This window comes from Doryrhamphus excisus, linkage group LG20, assembly GCF_037039965.1.
Source record: "Doryrhamphus excisus strain RoL-2023G ecotype Guam linkage group LG20, RoL_Dexc_Guam_v1.1, whole genome shotgun sequence".
NCBI classification, from domain to species: Eukaryota; Metazoa; Chordata; class Actinopteri; order Syngnathiformes; family Syngnathidae; genus Doryrhamphus; species Doryrhamphus excisus.
Window position 1 is genome coordinate 4,820,475 of NC_136376.1, and position 23,531 is coordinate 4,844,005.

The window sequence follows — 23,531 nt, forward strand, 5'->3', positions numbered from 1 at the left end:
GCATAATGTCATGATAAAAGGTTAAAATGTAAACATTAATAGCATTAATAGCACAGTGTATTAACAAATGAATGTTATATTTTAATGTATCTTTTACTCTGTTTACTTGCTTTTATTCAACTCCATTCTTCTGTAAAGTGTAAAGAGTATTTTGAAAAGCGCTATACAAATTATTTTTATTAATAATAATAATAATAATGTTTTGTTACCTTTAATGCAAAGATGAAAGGCAGGCTGTTTTTGTTTTTCTTTCTAAAGGCAGCAATCAATTTCCTGTCCGCCACAAACTGTACCCTCCCCATAGACAAACATAGGACATGTCCAATACATAATATAATATGCAAGTAATTGACAGTACTGTTTTGCTTCTGTCTTTGCACAATACATTTTTTTAGATTGGGAAAAAAAAAAAGTTTATTGGGCAACTCCGCAACTCCGGGTACCATGCAAGAGTCCGTTTAGGTTTGGTGTGCAGGGGTTGCCTTATTACACTTTTCTATTTTACATTACAAAGTCCTTTACAGTTCAAGGTTACATGCCGTGAGAGAGTTTGACCCTGGAACTGAATAAATTGATTTAAATCATTTTATGTGAAGACATTTATTTGAAATATGAATAACTGAACTGAATGGATTGAGTTTGATTTCATGAAGCTTCACTGGATTCATACAAAATATGTCTGTGTGTGTGTGTGTGTGTGTTTTCATTTGAATCATCACTGTGTGTGTGTGTGTGTGTGTGTACCTCAGCCTTCAACTGGTTGAAGTAATTCCTCAGCTTGTCTTCCTGTTCTTGCACCTCGGTTGCTTGCATGCCGTCGATCAGATTGTAGAGGAGGTAGGAGACCGTTTCTGGATGAGGGGGGGGGTGGCACAAATAGTAGTGAGTGGAAGCCTTGGGAATACATTTAATTTAATTTCATTTGCCCTCGTGTCAGTGCATCATTTATGTGTTTATATGACTTTTAGTGTGTGTGTGTGTGTGTGTGTGTGTGTGTGTGTGTGTGTGTGTGTGTGTGTGTGGTTCTGTCCTGCTGACAGTGGCTGCTTTGGGGCTAGAGTGTGAGTGCATGTGTGATGGCTGCAGTGACATTCTAACTTCAACACGTACGCATATATGTATGTATACACACACACACACACACACACGGGCGGGTGAGGGGGGGGGGGCTCACAGATGTCATCTAACGGGATGTGACACGGATAACAGTCTCCATCGCTCGCACCAGCACACACACCAGTCTCGGCACTGGGGGACTCAGCGACACACACTCTGACACAGAGCGACATTAACGCCTCACAAACATTTCACGCTCTTTACACACTTGCCCCCACAGACACACACATCCACACACATATACACATTTCCACTACTCAGCGCTGTGTCAGCAGCCGGGTCTGTTATCCACCGATGGAGAGACATTTTTTTCACTCACACACACACACACACACACACACACACACACACCTGGACATAAACATACACCGGCTTGATGGCGAGAAGTGCGCCAGTCAGCAGTCTACTGCCACTGAGATTGAAGTTATCACACAGGCCATTTTCATATCGTTTAAATACAGTACAGTACAAGTACAGTACAAGTAACAAGCGACAATAAGAAGTGAGCGCTTACCAGCGGTGGTGACGCCGGGTTTGGTGAAGCGTTCGTCGTCGTACAAGAGCTTGGTGAGCTGCAAAGAAGAGAAACAAAATGTATGGATGAATTCTCCATAGCAAATAAAGGGGAGTGCTATTCCTAAACGTGGGTTCGTGCATGTTTATTTCATACAATTCTATGTCTTGTTTGCAAGCTGGCATTAATTCTTCATTTGCATGTTCACTGTGGCGTAAATAAACAAAGGGAAGGCAGCAGATGGCGTTTGTCATATTGTATATTCTCACTAAAACGTGACCATTCTGAACGCAGTTGCTCAATAAAGTGATCACCAGCATTCTGCTTTACTGCCGATTAAATATGTTTAAATTAACAGTATTGATAATTTAAATGAATCACACATTCTGAAAGTATTTTGCATGTACAGACATACACACTTGGAAATAAATGGATGTGTGTGTTCTTTACCTTGACCATGCACTCGATGTCATCAAACCTGCAGGGGGCAGTAGACGACAAGCCATGAGCTCCACACATTTTGCACAAGCAAAACATAGCATGCCGTTGATCATAAAGCAAGTATATTTGTTACAGGGCTAGGTTGACATCAATCACAGGTGGGTTTAAGCTCCCTTTTTAATTGTCCCACGTTGAGAAAAACCAAGCACTAACAGACTGCTGCCTTTTTAGTCATATATTTATGGGAAAATAATGAAGAAAATTACTTAAAAAAACATTGATAAAAAAAAATTGATAAGATTAACTGTTAAAAAAATCAAAATGAGCATTAAATTAAAAAGTACAAATACAATTTTAATGGTAAATCATTAAAAGATCTCAAATTTATCAGTTGTTGCATCAGTTTGCACTATTAAGTAGGGTCCGGCAAAATAATCTGACACGTTTATAGGTTAAATAAAATCCAAATAAAGTAAAGAAACAAAAAAAGTGTTATTTTCGAAAAGTACATATAATGACAATTTTTTTCATATAATGCCATTTTGCTTTGTTTCTTTATAGTGCCATTCTTTTTCCTTTCTTTTTCAGTTTCTGCCATGAATTGGACCGGTGAGCATCCCGCTTTCAAACAAACAAATCTGTAACAGCAACACAACGTTCCGTTTGCACTTCAATCTTGGTAGACATGATCCCGTACCAGCTCCAAACACCATCTTGTTATGGGTTACCAACTTCAGAGCTACTGGATCTGCATCAAAACCAAAATCAACCGGCCGACCTCACACCGCCAGAACTGATTTAATTTTTAAAACATAAAAAATAAAAACACTTTTTTGTTTCTTTACTTTATTTGACTTTTATTTAATTTTATTTGTGTCCGACCATTGTGCCTGACCCTGTATATCTATATCTATATAAGTGTTATTAGCAACTAGCCACCACCAATGAGGAGAAGGAGGGTGGACTCTGCATAGGTTCAGCACCTATCACCACCGGAATGACAGCGTTCCGTAGAACAACGGCATGAACGGACTGAGCCCTCTTGTCAGTCATACAGGACAGATGTATGTTGTTTTTTTTCCATGGATATGCGTGAAAATATTTCAGAACACATTCAAACTTCAAAGAGATTTTAAAAACCATCCTAAAACATCATAAATAGGATCAATTAAAAAAAAAAAAAACAACTAACAACTTGACAGAAGAAAACACCTTTCTATCATTTGTAACTAACCAGCACTAATTCATAGTCGACTAGTTATTAAGAGTTTTCATTGACAGAAAGATGCTTTTTGTTCTTAAATACACTCAACAATGCATTGACACCATCATGTTACCATAGCTACAAAGTGACAGCGTGGCACAAAACACCAAACGCAACAAAGTGTGACACCCTCCAACCCACAGGACAAGAGAGACAAGACGGCGGTACAAAAGCGTGGCAAACCACAAAAGACACAAAGTCATACACACACACACACACACACACACACAAGACACACACACACACACACAGTGGCGCCCAAGTTAAATGATGACAAAGTGTGACATCTCCGGCGCTGTCAGCCAGTCAAGGGAAGAGATGAGAGTGCAAAAGAAGAGGTCTTTAATGATTAAATTATCCCTTGACCTTGTCTTTGACAGGGGCAGGTCCCACATCACAATGGAGCGTGCGCACACACACACACAAACACATGCGCACGCTTCCTGTGTGACGAGCCCAATTATGACCCTGTCGCAGAGTGCAAGGGTGAGTGTGTTTGATTTAATGCAAGACGAAAAAAGGGAAGAACAGATTTAGACCCCGCAAAGACCGAAAATAAGATACACAACGTTCTGTTCACAGCTACACAGGAACAGGTGAAGCTTTTTGATTTGTGCATCAATGATAAACAGACAGTGTCAATACTTATACTAAAATATAATGTACTAAATATATACAGTATATTCTCTGTTTACAGTAGGAAATAGAACTTTGGGACATGGTCATATTATTAGCCGCCAGGCTGAAAAAGTGTAAGTATCACCGTGTTATAGATAGCCTATTATTTACATATTATTTAGAAATAAAACAGCAAATATCATAAAAATATTTCACTATGCTCATCGGAGGTGCCATGTTGGCACTTGACAAATAACAAGAGTAAAAAGAGGCCAAGAGAAAGGTATTTAAAGTTAATTAATGTTAGTTAATTGTTCAAGCCTGGGCGGCACGGTGGTCTAGTGGTTAGCGCGCAGGAGACCAGGGTTCAATTCCACCCTCGGCCATCTCTGTGTGGAGTTTGCATGTTCTCCCCGTGCATGCGTGGGTTTTCTCCGGGTACTCCGGTTTCCTCCCACATTCCAAACTATGCTAGGTTAATTGGTGACTCCAAATTGTCCATAGGTATGAATGTGAGTGTGAATGGTTGTTTGTCTATATGTGCCCTGGGATTGGCTGGCGACTAGTCCAGGTTGTACCCCGCCTCTCGCCCGAAGACAGGAATATGAATGAATGAAAGAAAATGAATGAATGAATGAATGTTCAAGCCTGTGAAAACGACCCTAATGTTAACATTATACAAATAGTAAATGTAATGTTTTACTTTATTTTTAAAAAAGGGGCTGCAAGAGCAATGCAGCAGTGGCCCAATACCGCACCGGCAGTCCGCCTCCCGTGCAGCCTACCACCATAGCTTCCAAAAATCCTAAGGGAAACCCCTGACTTGGTGGATTATTTTCCGTGTTATTTTGAGTAGTTCTGCTACTTGTGCAATGCGTCTGCTGCCATCAATTACTTGCAAAAGGAGCGATCGGATTTAATCAAGTGACACAAACACGTCTTATATGCACAAGCACACAGTCACGGGGAGCTAGCGTGCCGTGGGCTATGACTTGAGTGCTTGAGTGCTGCTTATTCATACTATGAAATGTGTGTTTTTGAAAAAAAAAACACCAGTGTTTGCATGGACATGAGCAACTGTATATTTCTGGACAATACCATTAAATGTTGTTATAAGCGCATTTCTTGACCTCTTCTAGATGTTCTTCCCCATCTGATAAATCATCATCAGCATCCGCAGTTTGTAAAAGGAGGCTTGAAGTTCACCTCAACTTTGTACTCTTATTTTTTCCCTGTCTTGCGTCCCAGCAGATAAGTCAGCACTTTGCTCTGACTCACCTCCAGCCTGGCTCTAGGGAGGTCGGGGGGGTGGGGGGGGGGGGGGGGGGGTGCACTGTTTGTGTGCAACTGTGTAGTGTTAAACTCTAAATATTCATAAAGACCCGTTCAAGTAAAGCCCGCGAGTCCAACTCTGGTCCTAAGGCTAACTCTGGGAGTCTGTGCGTGCGTGTTAGAGGGAGACCACCAGGCCTGTTTTGGCTATTGGGTTTTTTTTTTTTGGATTGGGCATCTGCTTATTTGCATATCTCCCACGGTGCTTTGGGGTGAGGGCCAGCGGATGATGCCTCCATATGTATGAGGTAGCCGCATGTGTGTGTGTGTAGTGTTTCTCCCTGCAGCTGCACACACATATAAACACACACACAGGGAGTGTAGATGGTGTGATAGGCAGCACATGTCGTATGCAAAACATATGCCGCAGTGACCTCCATAGTGCTGCGGGCCTCCCTAAAACACGAGTAGTAGTGAGGCAAAATATGGAAATGTATGACCTTATGACCATGCACGGACGATACAAACATACATACAAACATATACATACACACACACACACCACAGGTTAATTGACTCACTTTCTGAAGCCGTGGATGAGGCTGCTGCGGAAACTCCCCAAGTCCACTGGGGGGTGGGAGGGGTCAGACACTGGAAAATGAAACAAATGATGAATAGATGTATAAAGGTAGGTTTGTTTTCACCCAAGCACACACATTTAATTATACTTTGATGCCAACTGTTACGTCTTTTAAAAGGGATTGTCTAGCGATTGAAACTCATCCATCGATCCAGATTCTGGTCTCGTCTAGTCAGAGTAGAGCTGTCCTATCGAGACTTACTGGTGTGTGTCCCGCCCAGTCTTTGAGCATGAACTGATGAAGTTCAAGTAAACATTTAACATTTCCTGTATGGGTGTGTGATGGAGATAGTTTGACCCTGGAACAGATTCTTTCCAATTTCACAATTTGAATGAATTGCAGATTGACCACTTGGATACTGAGACAGCCTGATAAAATGTTCATTCATTCATTTTCTACCGCTTTTTCCTCACGGGGGTCGCGGGGGTGCTGGAGCCTATCCCAGCTGTCTTCGGGCGAGAGGCGGGGTACACCCTGGACTGGTGGCCAGCCAATCACAGGGCACATATAGACAAACAACCATTCACACTCACATTCATACCTATGGACAATTTAGAGTGGCCAATTAACCTAGCATGTTTTTGGAATGTGGAAGGAAACCGGAGTACCCGGAGAAAACCCACGCATGCATGGGGAGAACATGCAAACTCCACCCAGAGATGGCCGAGGGTGGAATTGAACCCTGGCCTGATTAGGATAATTAAAAAAAAAACAAAAAAAAAAAATAATAATAAATACTCCTCTTAAAAAAAACATACAAGTGTTGGAGGTTAAACCCAGCTAAAAGACAAAAACAGAAAGCGAGTCATCCATTATTAAACCGGCCCCCCCTCCAGTCTTCACTCTTCTCTGCCAGTTGAGGCGCCTCTCGTTCTTGCTCTTTACATATTCACACAGACTAATCTCTTAAAAGGCCTGATGAGCACTGAAGAGAGAGTGTGTGCATGTGTGTGTTCCAGCTAGCACCGAGCCAATTAGCCCGCAGGCGTAGCAGCAATTTTTATAATGACGAGTGCTCAAGATGCAGGCGGAAGTTTCTTTCAGAATGTGTGTGTGTGTGTGTGTGTGTGTGCGCAACACCTACACAAGGTGTAGAGTCGGCCCAAGTTGCTAGAAGCCAAAAAGCGAATCTTTGAAGTCAAGAGGCCCTCCAACTCCACAATGATGCCCGCTTCCTAAAATAAGAAAATATCACCATCAGAAAAGTGTTCATTTTTATTACATACACACACAAACAATACCTTAAAGGCCTGTCGAGCTGCCTCAGTGCTGGGAAAGACAGGATAAACGTAGTTGGAAATGGTCTCGAGGTCAGGGGTCACCCCAAGCTTCTGCATGCCCTTCATCACCTCCATCGCACCTGACAAAAAACACAGTCGTCAACAAATATTTATGACAAATAAATGCATACTTCAAAACACAACAGTTTAGTTGACAGCTTAATCTCAATGGAGGAGAAGTGGACTTGTTTTGGAAAGTTGCTCATCATTCACAATCCAAAAAAAGGTGCAGTTCCACTCTAATAAAATTTTCTTTAACATTTTTTTGATTACTTAATGAAGTGCTGTATTTTATGTAATAAAATACAAAGCTAATTATATGACTAAAAGCTGGCCTGTGCGGACATGAAAAAAAAGACAACCAACCTCCGTGAACAAGCCATATCACCCAAATTACGACAGCAGCTACTTAAAATATGGTTTCGTTATCAATGCAAAAAAAAAATTCATCGTTCAACTTCATCGTTGCGTCATTGTGGATTAAAGTTAAAAAGCAATGCAGGATTTTGGCTAAATGGCATTGAAGAAGTCGCAGTTTCCATCCTAGTACTTGTAGAAAACCCGATTTTTTTATTTATATGATTCTGACATCACCCCAGAGTTAAAGCTGGCCTGTGCGGACATGAAAAAAAGACAACAAACCTCCGTGAACAAGCCATATCGACAGCAGCTACTTAAAATATGATTTCATTATCAATGCAAAAAAAATGTCATCGTTCATCATTCAAGTTCATCGTTGCGTCATTGTGGATTAAAGTTAAAAAGCAATGCAGGATTTTGGCTAAATGGCATTGAAGATGTCGCCGTTTCCATCCAAGTACTTGTGTAAAATACCGATTTTCAGCACCGACCACTACAAGGAAAAATAACAGACAGTAGAAACACGCTGCACTTGCCACTTACACACACACACACACATCATACCACGCCATCATCTTCTCCTCTGTGGAAAACAAATTGCAGGCTCACACAAGCGGTGACTCTGTATTCATTTTGGATGTTTTTGTACGGCGTTTTCATTTGATATTTTGCTTTTCACCAGCCTGTCAGACGTTTGACAGAAACAAGCCAGGCCACAGGCTCCGAGAGATTTTGACACTTTAACACACTCTCAAGTGCAAGCCTGGAGCTGAGTAGGCTTTGGGTCCAGGCAGTGACCTGGCACACACACACTTCCTCTTAGCGCTGCAGTTTTATTCCAACTAAATGCTTATGGAGGCCAGCCGCTCTACCTTCTTGGACTGGTGGAATAACGTGTACATAGACACGCACTTGGCCTGGAGTGGACTCTTGCAACCATCACACTGCTCTCCAGCAGAGCCCCGGGGTCCAGCCCCAGGGCAGTAAGGCCTGAACAGCCACATGCATATGGAACAGCCACTCACACACATACAAAGATGCCCCCAAGTGTGTGTGTGTGTGTGTGTGTATATGGAGGAGGCAGCAATAGCAGCACTTTGCATATGTCCACCAGCATGCCTGTGCGGGTCAAAATGAACGTACGTATGTCCATGTCACGTGGTTGAGGGCACTTTTATGACAGAAATATCAGCGCATCTATACAGCCCGCATACCGTCCTCTGCAAACTACCTAAAAGTGCTTGAGTTTGCACACCTCGACGTTGCTGTGTACGTATTTATGCCCTCCACTCAGGTTTCATAACCCCCACACTCTCACATATCTGGAGCTCTGTTTCTGCATCCTCCTGGGATGTATGTGCTCACCTGGCAGTCTCGCTCTTTAGCTAAATAAAAGATGAGTCCCAGGCTTTTATACGCCATTAAAACCTTGCGGCAGCGTTAAAGGCAGGTATGTCTACCTGAACCGCGCCGTCCATTTATCCCCCTCCCTCCCCTCCTCGGCCCACATCGCTCATTCATCTGCCGTCCTCTCACTATCCGTCTTAGCCCCATTTTTTTTCAAGAATAAAAGCAAACAGACAATCTTCCTCCTCCTTCTCAATGGACTATCTGTCCATTCAGGCCGGCGGCTCATCCATTCTTATCCCCTCCACTTAATCGCTTTCCCGCTGCTTTTTTTCTTTTTTTATGAAAGAGGAGCAGGAGCGCATCGGTTCCTGTTGAATAATCCATATTCAATTTCACTGTGGCAGACAAACAGAAAACAAGTGAATGGAGACCAGGATGTGGGGGGGCAAGAATCATGAAACCATTCAGAGACCATCCATACAAGTTCAAAAGTAAAGTATAAAAACAATATATTTTTTAACAATATAATATAATTGGTAAATATTCAAGCCCTTTTAGATTCCAAATAAGTTTATTCATTCATTCATTTTCTACCGCTTTTTCCTCACGAGGGTCACAGGGGATAGGGCTGGAGCCTATCCCAGCTGTCTTTGGGCGAGAGGCAGGGTACACCCTGGACTGGTGGCCAGCCAATCACAGGGCACATATAGACAAACAACCATTCACACTCACATTCATACCTATGGACAATTTGGAGTAGCTAATAAACCTAGCATGTTTTTGGAATGTGGGAGGAAACCGGAGTACCCGGAGAAAACCCACGCATGCACGGGGAGAACATGCACAACATTAAAGCGCTATATCGTGTGGCATCTCATCCGAGTGAGCTTTGGGCCTTGTCGAAACAACTGCTATTTTGGTGTTGTTGGGTGCAAGTTGAGGGGGACGGGGGCAGTGGGGGGAGTGCCCTCTCCAGGTTGGTTAGCGTGAAGGCTGACATAAACCCGGGCGAGAAGTATCAAAAGTAGTGAGTTAAGGATGGCAGCGGTCACAGGATATCATCGTCAGACTCATGTCTGTAGGTTAACTGTCAAGGATGAGAGGAGCCAAGCAAAGAGAGGAGCCAACCGGTAGCTGTCGTCTCCATGCCGTCCTTGGACATGAGTACCTGTCACTTCTCCTCTTTTTAACCCCCCGCCCCCCCCCTCGCCCAACGCCATCGAACCATCTGACTTGGCATCCTCAACAGAGTGCTGCAACAAAAGATTCAGCATGAAGCCTGCTTTTGCTCGTCCTCCATTATTGTTCTTTGTATACGTTCCCTTCCTGTTGGACTACTAAAGCGCTTTGTGGAAGCACGATTTATTAGGGCGTACTGAAACTGGGACAATTTTACCATACCTGGACCCACTGCAAGGCACACTTCTAACATTGGCATGACTGGAAGAGATGGGCCAGGTCACGGCAGAGTCATGTCATGTGATCGCAGGTTCTTCATGACAACTGACAGTTTAGGATAGTAAATAAAAACAAGGACTCAAGATGATCCTTGTATTGCTATAAATGCAAGGATCATCTTGACCCGCCACTACTTGGTGTACGGAAGGAAGACTTGTCATTTAATTAACGCGAATGCTCCCAAGTGATTAATGACAGGCACCACCTTGCACAATAGAAATAATCAGAACGAATTGAAATAATAGGATAGCGTTAAATGCTCGGTTTCTGAAAAAAAATTTGGGGACGTCGTTGGCTCCATTCTTCCTTGGGGCATATGGACATGCCTGGGTACTAGCTGAGTGGAACCAATCACAGAGCAGTGGGCGTGGCCAGAGACGGGACTAAATTAAAACAAAGAAATACAGCTGGAATTGGTACAGGTTCTGGAAGATCTAGAAAACGTTCTGTGTAGGGTTATCATGCACGGCTGCTTTATAGGAGTCCACAACTCAATCCAAAGGGCCGGAAATTAGCATAATAGTGCCTAAAGTGCGAGTGTCTGGAGGGGTGTAGTGTGCAGAAGGCTACGCATTGTCGGGAATTTTTAATGAATGCATGCGCGCACGCACACACACACACAGTTTAGTTCAAAATGTGAAAATTTTAAATAGCTCATGATTGAAATGTATCTTTTCACAAAAAACTTTTTTTGTTGGGAACTGATATTTTCCTGAAACTTGCCTATGCTATACTGCTGATTACTAAATATCGGAAGATTGCAGAAACAAACTTTTTTTTCCTCCTGATGAAAGTCCAATCTTTTTTTTTGGGGGGGGGGGTATATTTCCATGTCCATATAGCCATTGAACCTGATATTCTGTGTGAATAGAAAAAGCAGTCAAAATTGTAATACAGCCGGTGCTGAAGAGGTTGAAGTTTGAAATATGGCTGGGATTGAACGAATAGGACAGAAGAAGCAGGAGGAGGAGAAGAAGAGAGTAAATATTGTGATGGTCATTTTCTGTGAGTGCACAATGACAGAAATCAATTTGGGACAGCACTACACTGTCAAAATTCACACACTCAGCACAGTGTACAAAGTGTACTTATTGAAGAGTCCTGATGGAAGTATTCCATTTGAGGCACGGCCTCAGTGTGAGCCCATGTCAGTGGGGGGGGGGGGTTGCACCGAGAGCAAGGGGAACAAATGGCCTTGTGGGTTCAAGGTGAGGTCGTATAAGAATGAGTATGGCAGAAGCAGACAGGCAGGTAGAGTAGCCAAAAACCACACAAGTACTGCGGTCACCTAACTCCCCCCCACCCATACCTCCCTGCCCTCGTTCTCCTGCTGCACCGTGTCACAAGTGATAAAAGCGCGCTACGTCGCGAGCACTGACAAGCGGCGACTAGCTGGCGGCAGGTGGGCAAGCGCGGCCCAGCATATGCTTTCGCAAAAACACACCAAATCCACACCTCATCAAAATGCACCGCCCCTCCCACCCTCCTTTTCCTCTCTTGCACTCCCTTTTTCCCCAATTCCGCAGCTCCGGCCTCTCTGCCCGCTAGTGACACCTGTGGACAAAAAGTGACACGGCGCTTAATATTTCATGGGCTGTGCACAGTGGGGCGAGTAATCCAAAGTGAATTCCCTCAGAGCGCTTGCATTTACATGAAATCAAGTCACTCCGCATCAGTCACATCACCTGCACCGCCCCCCCCCTCCTCTGTGAGGCCACCCTCTCTCTCCGTCCACACACACACACACAGGAGCGAGTGGAGAGGAAGAGGCTGCATCATTCATGAGGGTTAAGGCCAATCAAAGAGAACTTTCTCCACTTTCCCTCCTTCCGTTTTACACTGCGATGACTAAATGGACGCGGCCCGTGTCTCAGTGTCTTAGGGAATGTGCGGCGAGAACAGACTGCGCTTTAAAGTCATGCCTTTTTCTTTTTTTTTTTTTTTTCTTTTCTCCCCCCAATTCCAAGCTGCCAAGTCAGGCGCTAAAGCATCTCACCGCTCAAACTGAGAAGCCGCCTCGACCGCGCAAGAGGAGTCAACCTGCAGCGCTGCCACCGCCGCACCGGATACGCCGCTTCCTCCTCCCTGCCAGCTCAAATGATGTCAATTAACTGACAGGGGCAAAAATGCATCATTTATTAATCGCTGTAAAAAACCCCAAAGAGAGGAGAGCGGGGCGTTTGGCATAAATAAAGCACTTAAAAGCCAAGCCGCCGCCGAACGACACGTTTGACAGCTCATCCGCTAACAAGTTGTGAATTCTGACAAGTCTCCAAATATCAGCTATCTGTCACTGAAACCATTCTCCTCCATCTTCTTCTACCCCCACTTTTAAAGGCAATGTACTGTATACCTTTATTCCTCCAAAAATTGCAACATTATTACAAAGTGAGTGGTGAACAAAGAACAGAGCCATCCAAAAAGAGTCATGAATCAGTGACTGGACAGGACGAGCATCACCTGTCATTAGCAAAAATATTCAACTAAATTAAATTAAAGAGGAAAAAGGCTAACAACTAAAATGTAACTCCTCCAAATGCACGTCAAGTTTACTAGTTAGCCCACTCCCTGGCAATCCTGACATTCCTGTAAACGCCTCGATTAACACCAATTGTCAAAAACATTAGCATGACCAGCTGCGGCTGTAGGCAACCTCCTGATGCAATTATAGTGGAACTTGTTTTGAATGCCTCCAATTGGGTGACTCGTGTCGACGTAACTAAAACTACGTAGCTGAGCTCCCTCTGGTGGGCCGGCAGAGCCAATTAACTGCTCTGCCGGGAATAATGCATTATGGGAAGTAGTTAAAATAGCTGTTACGTAAATAAACCTGCTACAATTGGAGCATTAAAAAGTAAGAAGGTTTCCAGTTGGAAGTAAAACATGTAAAGAATTGTGGACGTAAACATACACAGTCATGATGATGTTTAACTAATACTGTATCCATTGATAGATACTACATAAAGTACTGTATCTGCTTCCCTATGTATAGGATGCTGGGTACTATGAAGGGTGCCCTTGTAGTAATATTAATAGTAAGATTTGCCATTCATGTCGAAGAGCATTTCCTGAAAGTCAGAGTGTATTTTTGGGAATGTGTGTGTTTGTGTTTGTTGAGCAGGAAGTTGGGCTCGACTATAAAAGTTTGCCATCCATTCGCCCAGAAAGGTTTGTGCGTGTTTCTTTCATGTCCTTTCGCTCAAATGCCCTCACGCAGGGACAAGGGGCGGTGGGGGGTGTGGAGGGGATCAAACCTCTTTGCCCTTGGCCGCCCTGGTACAATGAAATCTGCCCCAGTTGGGTCGTAGGGACATTAATAATTCAGGCGGAGCGCTCTTTTAAAAGCTCTTTCTGCTCACAAAATAGTAACTGAAGTCATAATCCCCCCCCAATGCAAAAAATAACACACGAAGGGCAAATATTCTGCACGGTGTAAAAAACGTTGCTTTGCAGATGGGATGTACCAATAACTGGTAGGCAGGTTGCCACTACTACTACTACTACTACTAGAATCTCTGTATGACAACTCACCTTTTAAAATGATAGCATTATAATACAGTATGATATGGTACATGTACACAATCAGCACAAAAGGTTGATATACATTTTTTAAGAGCATTGATATGCACGTGTGTGTGTGTATGTGTGTATACCAGCCACGTTGTTGTCCTTCACATGCTGAGTCAGCAGTGGCCAGAAGTAGTGAGGTCTGATGGGTAGATTCTGCTCCTGCATCATCTTCATCACTTCAAAAGACACATCTGCACGAAGAAATAAAAAATAAAAAAAATCAGTCTGGTATGGCTGGCGCTATGAAACGTTTTGCATCAAACGGCGCCGCCACAAGCGAGGCGTACCTGTTTTCTTGGCCTCCAGAGCGCACGATAAAACAAAGTTTAGTGGCGTCGTGTGCATTTTGGAGTCCTGCAGCTCTGCGCAGTAGCGACCGATCTTTTCCAGTGGCTGTGATACACAAAACAAAGGCAAAATAAGTTACGAGATGGCAAGCGACAAGAGAATAATCTGAGAATGCAGACTTCTGAGCCCTGACGCATATGAGCGGCGACCATTAAGGATTCTATTAGCTAAAAGAAAGTTTCATCCAAGAGATTTCAGTCAAAAACATAATTCAAACAGCACCAATTAATTACAACAACCTTCTGTACCATGATCCGCCCCGCCCCATGTGACGTACCGTGTCCATGTTGATACAGTGTCTCAGAAAGAAGCTTCCCAGGTTGTCCGAGTCACCGTAGTAGTCTTCCGATTGCAACATTGAAAAAGTTCTCAGGACTGTGAAAGCCGTTTCGTCAAGACCCTGAGTCACGAGGCTCAGACACAAGTTCATTGCATCTGCAAAGGAAACAACAAAATCAACAACAACAATCAAATTTGGAAGACGTGCAGCTGAACTAGCTTAGGCTAATGCGACAATCACGCTTCCGTCTACTGTAGATCCGACTCCACGTACATTTAAAGTGACAGTACGTGAGATGATGCATGTGCTCCTCCAATCCAGTAATTCCAGTCCTATATTAACTTGTGTTCACCTCGCTTGTTTTGAAGCTTTGTATATTGTGACTGGAAGCATACTCAGAAACTTGACACTTCCGCATAACTGATTATAATAATAAACAGTCATCATATAATGCGTGTGCACCTGGGATGTAGCCTCTGTCCTGCCTCAGGTGCTCCATTATTTCGGGGACATGCTGCTGGTGTCCAGCCTTGGCCAGAGTGAAGATCACCTGCATGATGTCTCGGTCCACCAGACTGAAGTCGGCACTCTCCGCCTCCTCGAGAGTCTGACGTGGAGACGCATCAATTAATAGGGGGAATATTTCAGGGGAATTTAATGAACTTAATGAACACATACCTTCTTCAGACTGTCCAAATCTCCCTTCTCAGCATAACCATTCAACAGGGAAACATAAGTATCAGGACCAGGGTCGATTCCAGCTCCCCGCATTACCGACAAGATGTTCTTTGCGCTTTCTATGTCGCTGTGACACAAATATTATATTTATTATGTATTGATTAGAGCATATGCGCATTAAGCAGTCACTCACCCAGAGCGAGCGTGGCCTGTTACTAGGGCGTTGAAAACGGCTTCAGTGATGGGGAGGTCTTTGGTCTTCATGAACCCCAGAATGGCGCTGAAAAGATGATTTTTTTTTAGGGGAGGGGATAGGCAATTTGAATGTCAAATTGAGTTTGCAAAAGAAAAAAATCAGATGATGACAGACAAACTATCAACAACAACAACCAAGAAAGTAAATATTTCCTATTTTTAGACTGTAAACATGTGAAATTGTACCACCGTTCATTAAGACTGAGTGGTTGACTTATTTTAACACTTATATGACATTCAAGTATGTTAAACGCTTGCTTGTTTTGTTTCTTTATTGTTTTTGCAGTCAAATTCAGTATAGAGTAATGAGTTTGCTTACCTGGCGCCTTCTATGTCTCCATTTTGGCAGTAAGCAGCAATGAGCCTCTGGTAGGTAACCTAAAAAACCCAAATTTAATTAAAATTAGGTGCACAAAAAGCTGTAAAAATAGCATGATATCTGTAGCAGATGAATATGTGGTTTCTTGGTCTTACTCTGTTTGGCTGGACATTTGCGGTCTCCATCTTGGCCAGGAAGTCCATAGGCGAGAAATTGAACTCATTCTGCAGGTACACCTTCAGCAGGGCGTTGTAGTGACTTACATCATACTGTGCACCTTGGGAGGACAGAACAAGAACACAACTCTTTTACTTTTGCGAGTGATTCCCAACAAGAAACAAGCCCCACTTGGTGTGGCATTTCTCTCACCAAGTTCCTGCAGCCTCTCCCAGATGCGGTGAGCCAGCTCGGTGCGCTCCTGCAGGCCCATTTCTGGCAGCAGGGCACCACAGCTACGTAGCAGCAGCAAGGCCTGGTTACCACTGGGATAGCCTGAAAATAACGGAGGGTTATTTGTGACTAGTGATTATTATCGGTTACTATACCGGTGTACTTAATCAAGTGACCAGTGAGTGTAGATTCACGGTGTTTATACCTGTCCTGCAGACATCATGGAAGATGCGCAGCAGCAGGGTCTTGGTGATGCGACCCGTCCTTCTCACGGAGCTGTCCAACTTGGACAAGGCCCAGTCAAAGTTTTGGGCCTGCTTGGACCGCACCACAACGCTGATTTCATCCTTTTTCTCTGTGGCGACCGAGAAGTGGTGCACACAAACTGTTGCATGTGGCCAGGCGTGACTGTTAGGGGGTGGGGGGGAAGAAAGACAACAACAACTGTAGCAAAAATGTACTTAATTGCAAATGTCTGACCTGTATATCATCTCTTAGTTGTGCGACAAACAAGCCAAACAATGAAGGTGTGCAAATCTTTGTGACCTTGAGTTGGCCATCACAAGCATATTCCATTGACCTTCAGCTGCCATTCATCTTACATTCTCATTGTTTGTGATGGATAATGCAGTGCTAAATGTGACAAACATAAGGACGCATTCAAATAAAATACTGTAATATTAACATCATTTTGAGATGTGTGCAACATTCAGTCTAGTGTTGCATTATTGCAAATAAAATGCCCCCTTAAACATCAGTTATAACGATACTACATGACAAAAGGCTTGTTGTTACACAATGTATTCCAATAGTCCATGGAGCCACTTATTACATTAAAGAACGTGAGCACGTTTATAACAAGATGGTTTCGCATAACAGCATAATTGCATATAACTCTAGATTTCAAAGTGCTGTACACTGATAAAAATCTACATTAAGCAGTGCTTCTGTCTGTCATTGACCCTCAATGACAACTACGCATCGGGCTAACGCGTGGATGGCGGCTATGTTAAGCTAGCAGGTTACGCGATACCTGGGGGTGTTCTCCACGCCGGGGCGGTTGTGTCGGCTCAAAACTCCCGCCCTCCTCACACCGAGAGTTCCGCTGTACAGGCGACTGAGTGGCGGTCCGGTTCTTTTGGTCCCCGTGATTTGTCGCAAGCCCAAAGGGGAAAACTTAAGTAACCGGGCTGATCTCAAGAGCGCGGCCATGTTTGCTGTCGCAGGCGTGAATAACGACAGGATTTCCGTACCATGTGACCAAGTACCGCGAGACTATTCATATGACGTAATACGACATCAAAGCCAATCCAATCCATTCTATTTATATGGCACGATTTAAACAAACACAAGGTTTCCAAAGTGCTGCACAGCAAGATAAAAATATAGTAGATAACAGAACAGAAGAACAATAAAAATTAAGGTAATGAGGTAAAATAAACTCAATAAAATATAAAAAAACGATTTTTAAAAAAGTGAGATAAAACACAGTGCAATCAAACAAAAACCAAATCAATTAAAAAATAAAATGAAGTCAACCTCCTACTGAGTATCAAAAGTCAAGAAGAAGAGGTGGGTCTTAAAATGGGATTTAAAAACAGACACATCAGTTCTGCCTGATATGCTGAGGCAGGTTATTCCACAGTTTTGGGGCTGCAACAGTTAAAGCACGGTCCCCCTGCGCTTCCGCTTTGTTTTAGGCTCTCTCAGGAGCAGCTGATCAGGTGACAAATATAAAACCCACAATGTCAAATGATTATTATTTACAATTATTTTTTTTTCTCTGGTGTATTTTTGTAGTAACCAACATCAGGCCTTACAGAATTGCAATACTGACTAAATAAAATAACTTTGCATTTTTATATTTAAAAAATGGCTTTTCAAATTAATGTGAATTAATAAAATGTAAACTTGGGGAAAAATGTAAATAATTTCATTACCTTTATTTAGTAACTATATTGACAATATTACATGGTTGTCAGGCTCAAAATCTTTTTTCACACAATGATCATGTATTATTGTGGAATACATATATGAAAAAAAAATCATATTGGAAAATAAATTGTTTGCAAAAAAAAATTATTACATGACCAGTCAACAGCAGCCTTATAAAATTTGAATCCTGACAAAAATTGCTGACATTATTAATACAATCAGGAGTAAATATCACATTGATAATGTTATAGGGTCCATCATATCCTCTGAATATTACACAGGAATAAGTCAAATGATGGTTGGACAGTTAAGTACATCAACCAAATGATTATTACAACAGTAATGAGCAATTACAATATGGACTTCAGTCAGTTCAATTCTTGGATCAACTTATTATTCCCTTTCCTCTTGTCTTTCTTAAAGCTCTGCTCAACGAGTGTCTTTGTTTTCTCCATACTCTCCCTGCCTCTCTCTCGCCTGCTGCGCTCATTCCACAGCTCCAAAGCCAGTCTGCGGGTCTGGTTAGAATTATCCAGCGTCCAGGCTTGGAAGAATTCACACTTCTTTGAAGCCAGGAAGTATTTCTGTCTCCGTGTGTTTTCTTCACCGTCTTTAGGGAGCGCCGCTCTGGCTTTGGAGAGTGCCGATCGGAGCTGGCTCAACGCCGCCAAGGTGTAACCTGTAGCATCCTTGTTATCTCGTCCGGTCAGGATGTGAGCCGCGCCTTCCATCGCCCAGTCTGTGGCACGGGACTCTTCTTTGTCAAGGTAGCCACCTCCTAAAATGAGCGTCTCTCCGCAGTGTACAGCCTCTTGGATGGAGGTGAAAATTCTGGCGGAACTCAGTGCATCAGACAAGGAGAGCATCATATCACAAAATTCATATAGCAGTGAGTCGACGTCACCATTAAGGAGCTGTAATGTGAAACTGTAGCAATAAAGAGTATTGACTAAACCGTAGCACACCAGCGGAGATGGATTTGGACATAAAGATGTCAGTTTGGGTATTTTGGAAGAAATCAAAGGCACACTTGAGACTGCCGAGATTCCGCTGTTGGCGATTGCCTCCTTTTTAGTCTTTTTCACTTTTTTGTCTTGATTCTGAATCTTCTCTGGTGGTGATGCATCGTTATTGTCCTGCTTGTTCACCTCCTTCTCCAGCACCTCCACCAGTGCTCTCCCTCCAACCTCATGCTCCTCCCACCAAGGCCTCCACACAGGGATCAACCCACCCAGAGCGCCACCCTTTAGCAGACCCATGAACTTCTCTTTCTCCTGGCTGTCAAGAAGCGCCCACAGCTCCTCTTCAGAGAGTTGGTCAAGGTCCAGCTCTGATAGACGCTCAGCTACACCTTCTGTTGGCTCCTCGCCTCCTTCCTGTCCTCCGAGCTCTTCCAGTTTTCTCATAATGGCCTCAATCTCCGATGCATCTCCTGCTCTCAACTCCTGAAGCTCGGCTAATCTGGATAGGAGCTCCATAGCTTCAATGTTCTCTTCCTCTTTTTCCTGCACCATGCCAGCTTCTCTTAATACACTTCCCATTCCACCGTCTGTCATTTCTGCCTTTTGCCTTAATTCAAGAAGAATCTGCAGCATTTTCTCCTTCCCCTCATGCTCTGTTTTTCCCATGTTCTTCAGCTCCTGGAGAACAGACTCTTTGTAGAACTCCTCAGAACACAAGGAGTGCCCAGGGCTTCTGTAGCAAGCCACACCACAGTAGCTCAGGTTGCACCTGGGACATGTGTAGCATGCTGGTTTGCAGTTACACAACATGCACAATGCGCCTGTCTTTGTTTTCTTCCCGTCAGCTTCGTGGTTCTGAACAGGGGTGAGAAAGTCTTCTCCTCTGGAAGCGCACCCTGTTGTTGGAAGCAGTATTCCCTCCTTGATGACTGACGGGGCGTCCTGAGTGTCATCATACTCGTCTTTTGGACCGATGTCTGTCAGTAGACTCCTTACGGACGGAGGTAGCGTACGGCTCATTATTGGATTCATTGTTGAATGAAGGAGTTTTGACCGGAAACCTGAGATGTAAACAAGAAACTTGTTAGCATGACATGCTACAAAGCAAAGCCAGATATATATGTACGTTAGTTATACACACAACAAATGTATCCGAAGAAATCGGTAAACCCGTTTTAAAACGTTTAACAACGGCCTTATTTATTACTTAAAGTGTTATATAGCTGTAGTTCACTCACTTGCATTAGTCGAAGCGTTTAGTGTGCGTGTTGAAGAAGGTATCACTGAGCCGCCATGTTGGATGCTAATGACGTCATCTTAAAGTGACAACGTCACCCTTTAAAAAAGTCAATTGGCGGGTACATTGTAATGTATAAAATGCGTTTAAAAATCATTTTTAGATTTTTTTATATTTACTATTTTGCTGGTGTTGAACTGCACTACATATCACTATGGGGAATCATTACTATCTTTCACTTTCATACGGCTTGTCCTCCCTGGGAGTAAAAATGAACATCAGAGGAGAAACATCCACTTTTGCTCTGAACTGTTTGAATGTCGCAACCATTATTAAGGATAAAGATCATATCCTTGAGCATGTTGAAAGAGATGCACAGTAAAAACTAAGCACTTGTTATTGGCTGGAATACAAGAATAAATATCCCAGTGAGCCTTATATGTTGATTCAGGAGAAGGCTGTCTTTTTGTTCTCCTGCCTCTTCTATTTCCTGCTTCCAATAAGCAACAGGGAGAAATTGTTCTCTTACTGTTTCATTTAATTCTTGTAGATAATCTTGTATTCCGTGAGTATTTCATGCTGTAAGTGCTTCATATGTTCTGTGTACAATGCTAGTGACTTAAGTGTTCACTAAACTTATTGCATCCATGCACATCCGTCTATTTTCATAGATGTCCTTTTGGCTCCGCAGTGCGTCCACATCTCCCACGGGGCTGTTGGCTTTGAGGTGATCGTCTCCTGCGGGGGAGTCAACCACGCTAAAGGTCACGCAGGTGGAGACTTGTCACATGGCTGTCCACCCCTCACCAGGCTAAAGGGTCCCCGTGCCGCCTAACATACCCTGTGGGGGGGATGAAGGAGGGATGACGGAAGAGGGTCTGAAGGTTGGTGGGTGCCATGCCGCCCCTGGCTGCTGCGTGCCAGCAGTCTGCTGTCTTCTCGTGTGTCTTTTCTCCCACCCTGACATGTCCTGTGACATCATATCTTAGTGGAACCATACTGGATCCACAAGCTCAGTTACTGGCGGGTAGCAGAGTAAGTACTGTACTGACTCACAAATACTCACAAATACTTCAACTTGCTGATATAGTTCATCTTCAAACAGCTAAAATAATGCATAAGGCTAAAAATAACCAATTACCTAAAAATGTCATTCAATACTTCTCTACAAGAGAGGAGAAATATGATCTCAGGGAAGAAGTACATTTGAAACACTTATATGCTAGGACTACGTTAAAAAGCCATAGCATTTCAGTATGTGGAATCAAACTATGGAATGGATTGAGTAAGGAAATCAAACAATGCACAACAATGAGCCAATTCAAGAAACAATACAAGCAGTTGATGTTTGCTAAATACAAGGATGAAGAGTCTTGAACCAGTCATGATGTGCTATATATATCACTATATTGACACTTACTATGGTACCCATTATGGCATTGGATGGTCATATCACCTCGTACTTTGGTACGTGACCAAAAATGTAAAACTAAAAAATCAAAAAATCTAAAATTTTAATTATAAAAATTAAAATTAAAAACTTTTAATTAAAAAAACCTTAAATTCTAGTTGGAAAGCAGGAAGTGAACAAATGTAACAGTTACTGATTGTAAAAGTACCAGGGTAGGATTTAATAAGCTTTGCTTCTTCCTACTCCTTTTGGACATGTGGAACTGTGAACTGATTATGTGATGCATTCAATTGTAATCTGATGCATGTTCAAATGAAATTAAACCATTACCATTACCATTACAACTCATGGATTGCATTAAAGAAGTAAATTACACAACACATAATGCCGGTTTTCGTGTATGAATATACTCAAATACAAAATAAGACACATGTTTTTTGTCTTATATTCAGGTCAGTGTGGTAATCCTCACAAATCATGTTGTAATTATTGTTCAAAGATTTTAGGTGTGTCCTAATGATGTGTATTGTTAGCTCGCTCATATTAATTTGTTTTATCATGTTGTAACACACAGAAAAGGGAAATAAATATGTGTTCATGTTTCACATAAGGTTTATGAATGCAGTTCCCCTTGAAGATGACCTTGACAGATGCATGGTAAAGACCCAGTGAAAGCATCAATGTATTGGTAGTAGGTCTGTTTTCATGAATGAACCCTGGAATGCTTGCTTAGCTCTACTGTGCACAAAAGCATCAATGCACCCCTTCAATAATTTACTCCTCTGGATCCATTATTTACATTTTATTTTGTCCTCTCTTCCTTTCTCCTCCTCACAGGAAGTCATCCTCCTTCCTTTAATCGACAATCTTTACGGGTCACTTGGTAGACAAATAAACAAGTTGCCATGCTTCCTTGATCATGCATCTGAATCACGTATGCATGTGAGTGTAAGCAAAAGCGTGTAAAGGTAGATGGAGCGCTAGCCTCTCAGTGACCTGAAGGAGAAGCCGATACCGAAAAGGTTTCACGTATAGGCACTCAAACGATCAGTTACATTTTAAGAAAGGGGTCTTTCTATTCCTTTTTGGACATGTAGAATTGCTCAAGGGCAAACACTTTGATTAGCATGTTTGAAATGAAGTGATATTGGATGTAGTGGTGCACAACTCAAATGTACTGATAAAAAGCAAAACACAAACGAATAGAGCAAATGTGGCAAGTGTCCAAAAAACTACTTTTCACAGGTTGAGCTTGTGAAATGCGACCTGTGGGAAGTCACCTTGCTGCTAAAGTGCCACACTTGCTAAAACTACGGGTGTGAGACTTTATGCCGGTTAAAAAAAAAAAAGGTAAGAGTTTTTATCCATGGGGGAAATTTTAGTATGGAATTGTGTGAAAAGCATAGAAAATGTATGTACAATATGTAATGGCAACTCTGTAGTATGGATACTTACAATCCACTTTATATTTAATGCAGAGCAAGGTTTCATTGGGAAAGTGGCGGTGTTGACATACATTTCTGCCTTAATCCTTATTGTGATCTTTGTGACTTTCTATTATTCATTCATTCATTCATTCATTTTCTACCGCTTATCCTCATGAGGGTCACGGCCGCCGTGCAGCCTTATCATTATTATTATTATTCATTCATTCATTCATTATAACACTACATGAAGTCATGAAATCGGTCATGGCATGTCTGACATGATAGAGTGAAAAAAAGTTATCCTCTCATCCCATGTGGAAGTGGTAATTTTATGGCTTCTCAAGTTTATTCATTCATTTCAATCATTCATTTTCTACCGCTTATCCTCATGAGGGTCGCAGGGGG

General features: G+C 42.7%; 2 protein-coding genes across 2 annotated transcripts in view; both read right to left on the minus strand.

Annotated features, from left to right (window-relative positions):
• The window catches only part of lrpprc (leucine-rich pentatricopeptide repeat containing), a 58,698-nt gene extending 41,285 nt beyond the window's left edge, over positions 1–17,413 (minus strand). The window contains exons 1-17 of the mRNA XM_058058059.2: positions 17,188–17,413; positions 16,360–16,562; positions 16,134–16,256; positions 15,920–16,041; positions 15,765–15,823; positions 15,384–15,470; positions 15,191–15,317; positions 14,975–15,119; positions 14,510–14,667; positions 14,172–14,277; positions 13,968–14,075; positions 7,108–7,226; positions 6,951–7,041; positions 5,807–5,876; positions 2,081–2,108; positions 1,631–1,688; positions 745–851 (exon numbers count right to left, since the gene is read on the minus strand). Of these exons, the coding sequence (XP_057914042.2) occupies positions 745–851; positions 1,631–1,688; positions 2,081–2,108; positions 5,807–5,876; positions 6,951–7,041; positions 7,108–7,226; positions 13,968–14,075; positions 14,172–14,277; positions 14,510–14,667; positions 14,975–15,119; positions 15,191–15,317; positions 15,384–15,470; positions 15,765–15,823; positions 15,920–16,041; positions 16,134–16,256; positions 16,360–16,562; positions 17,188–17,366 (1,890 nt within the window). The 5' untranslated portion in view covers positions 17,367–17,413. The remainder of the gene's footprint in view (positions 1–744; positions 852–1,630; positions 1,689–2,080; positions 2,109–5,806; positions 5,877–6,950; positions 7,042–7,107; positions 7,227–13,967; positions 14,076–14,171; positions 14,278–14,509; positions 14,668–14,974; positions 15,120–15,190; positions 15,318–15,383; positions 15,471–15,764; positions 15,824–15,919; positions 16,042–16,133; positions 16,257–16,359; positions 16,563–17,187) is intronic.
• Positions 17,414–17,770: 357 nt separating this feature from the next.
• On the minus strand, positions 17,771–20,381 carry znhit2 (zinc finger, HIT-type containing 2). Its single transcript, XM_058058564.2, has 2 exons — positions 20,290–20,381; positions 17,771–20,112 (listed from the first exon to the last, which is right to left on the minus strand). The coding sequence occupies exon 2, from the start codon at positions 20,081–20,083 to the stop codon at positions 18,458–18,460; it is 1,626 nt and encodes a 541-aa protein (XP_057914547.2). The 5' UTR covers positions 20,084–20,112; positions 20,290–20,381; the 3' UTR covers positions 17,771–18,457.
• Between the last annotated feature and the right edge of the window lie 3,150 nt (positions 20,382–23,531).

Excerpts from the sequence above, each read along its gene's own strand:
- znhit2 (XM_058058564.2), bottom strand. The coding sequence starts at position 20,083 with ATGAATCCAATAATGAGCCGTACGCTACCTCCGTCCGTAAGGAGTCTA.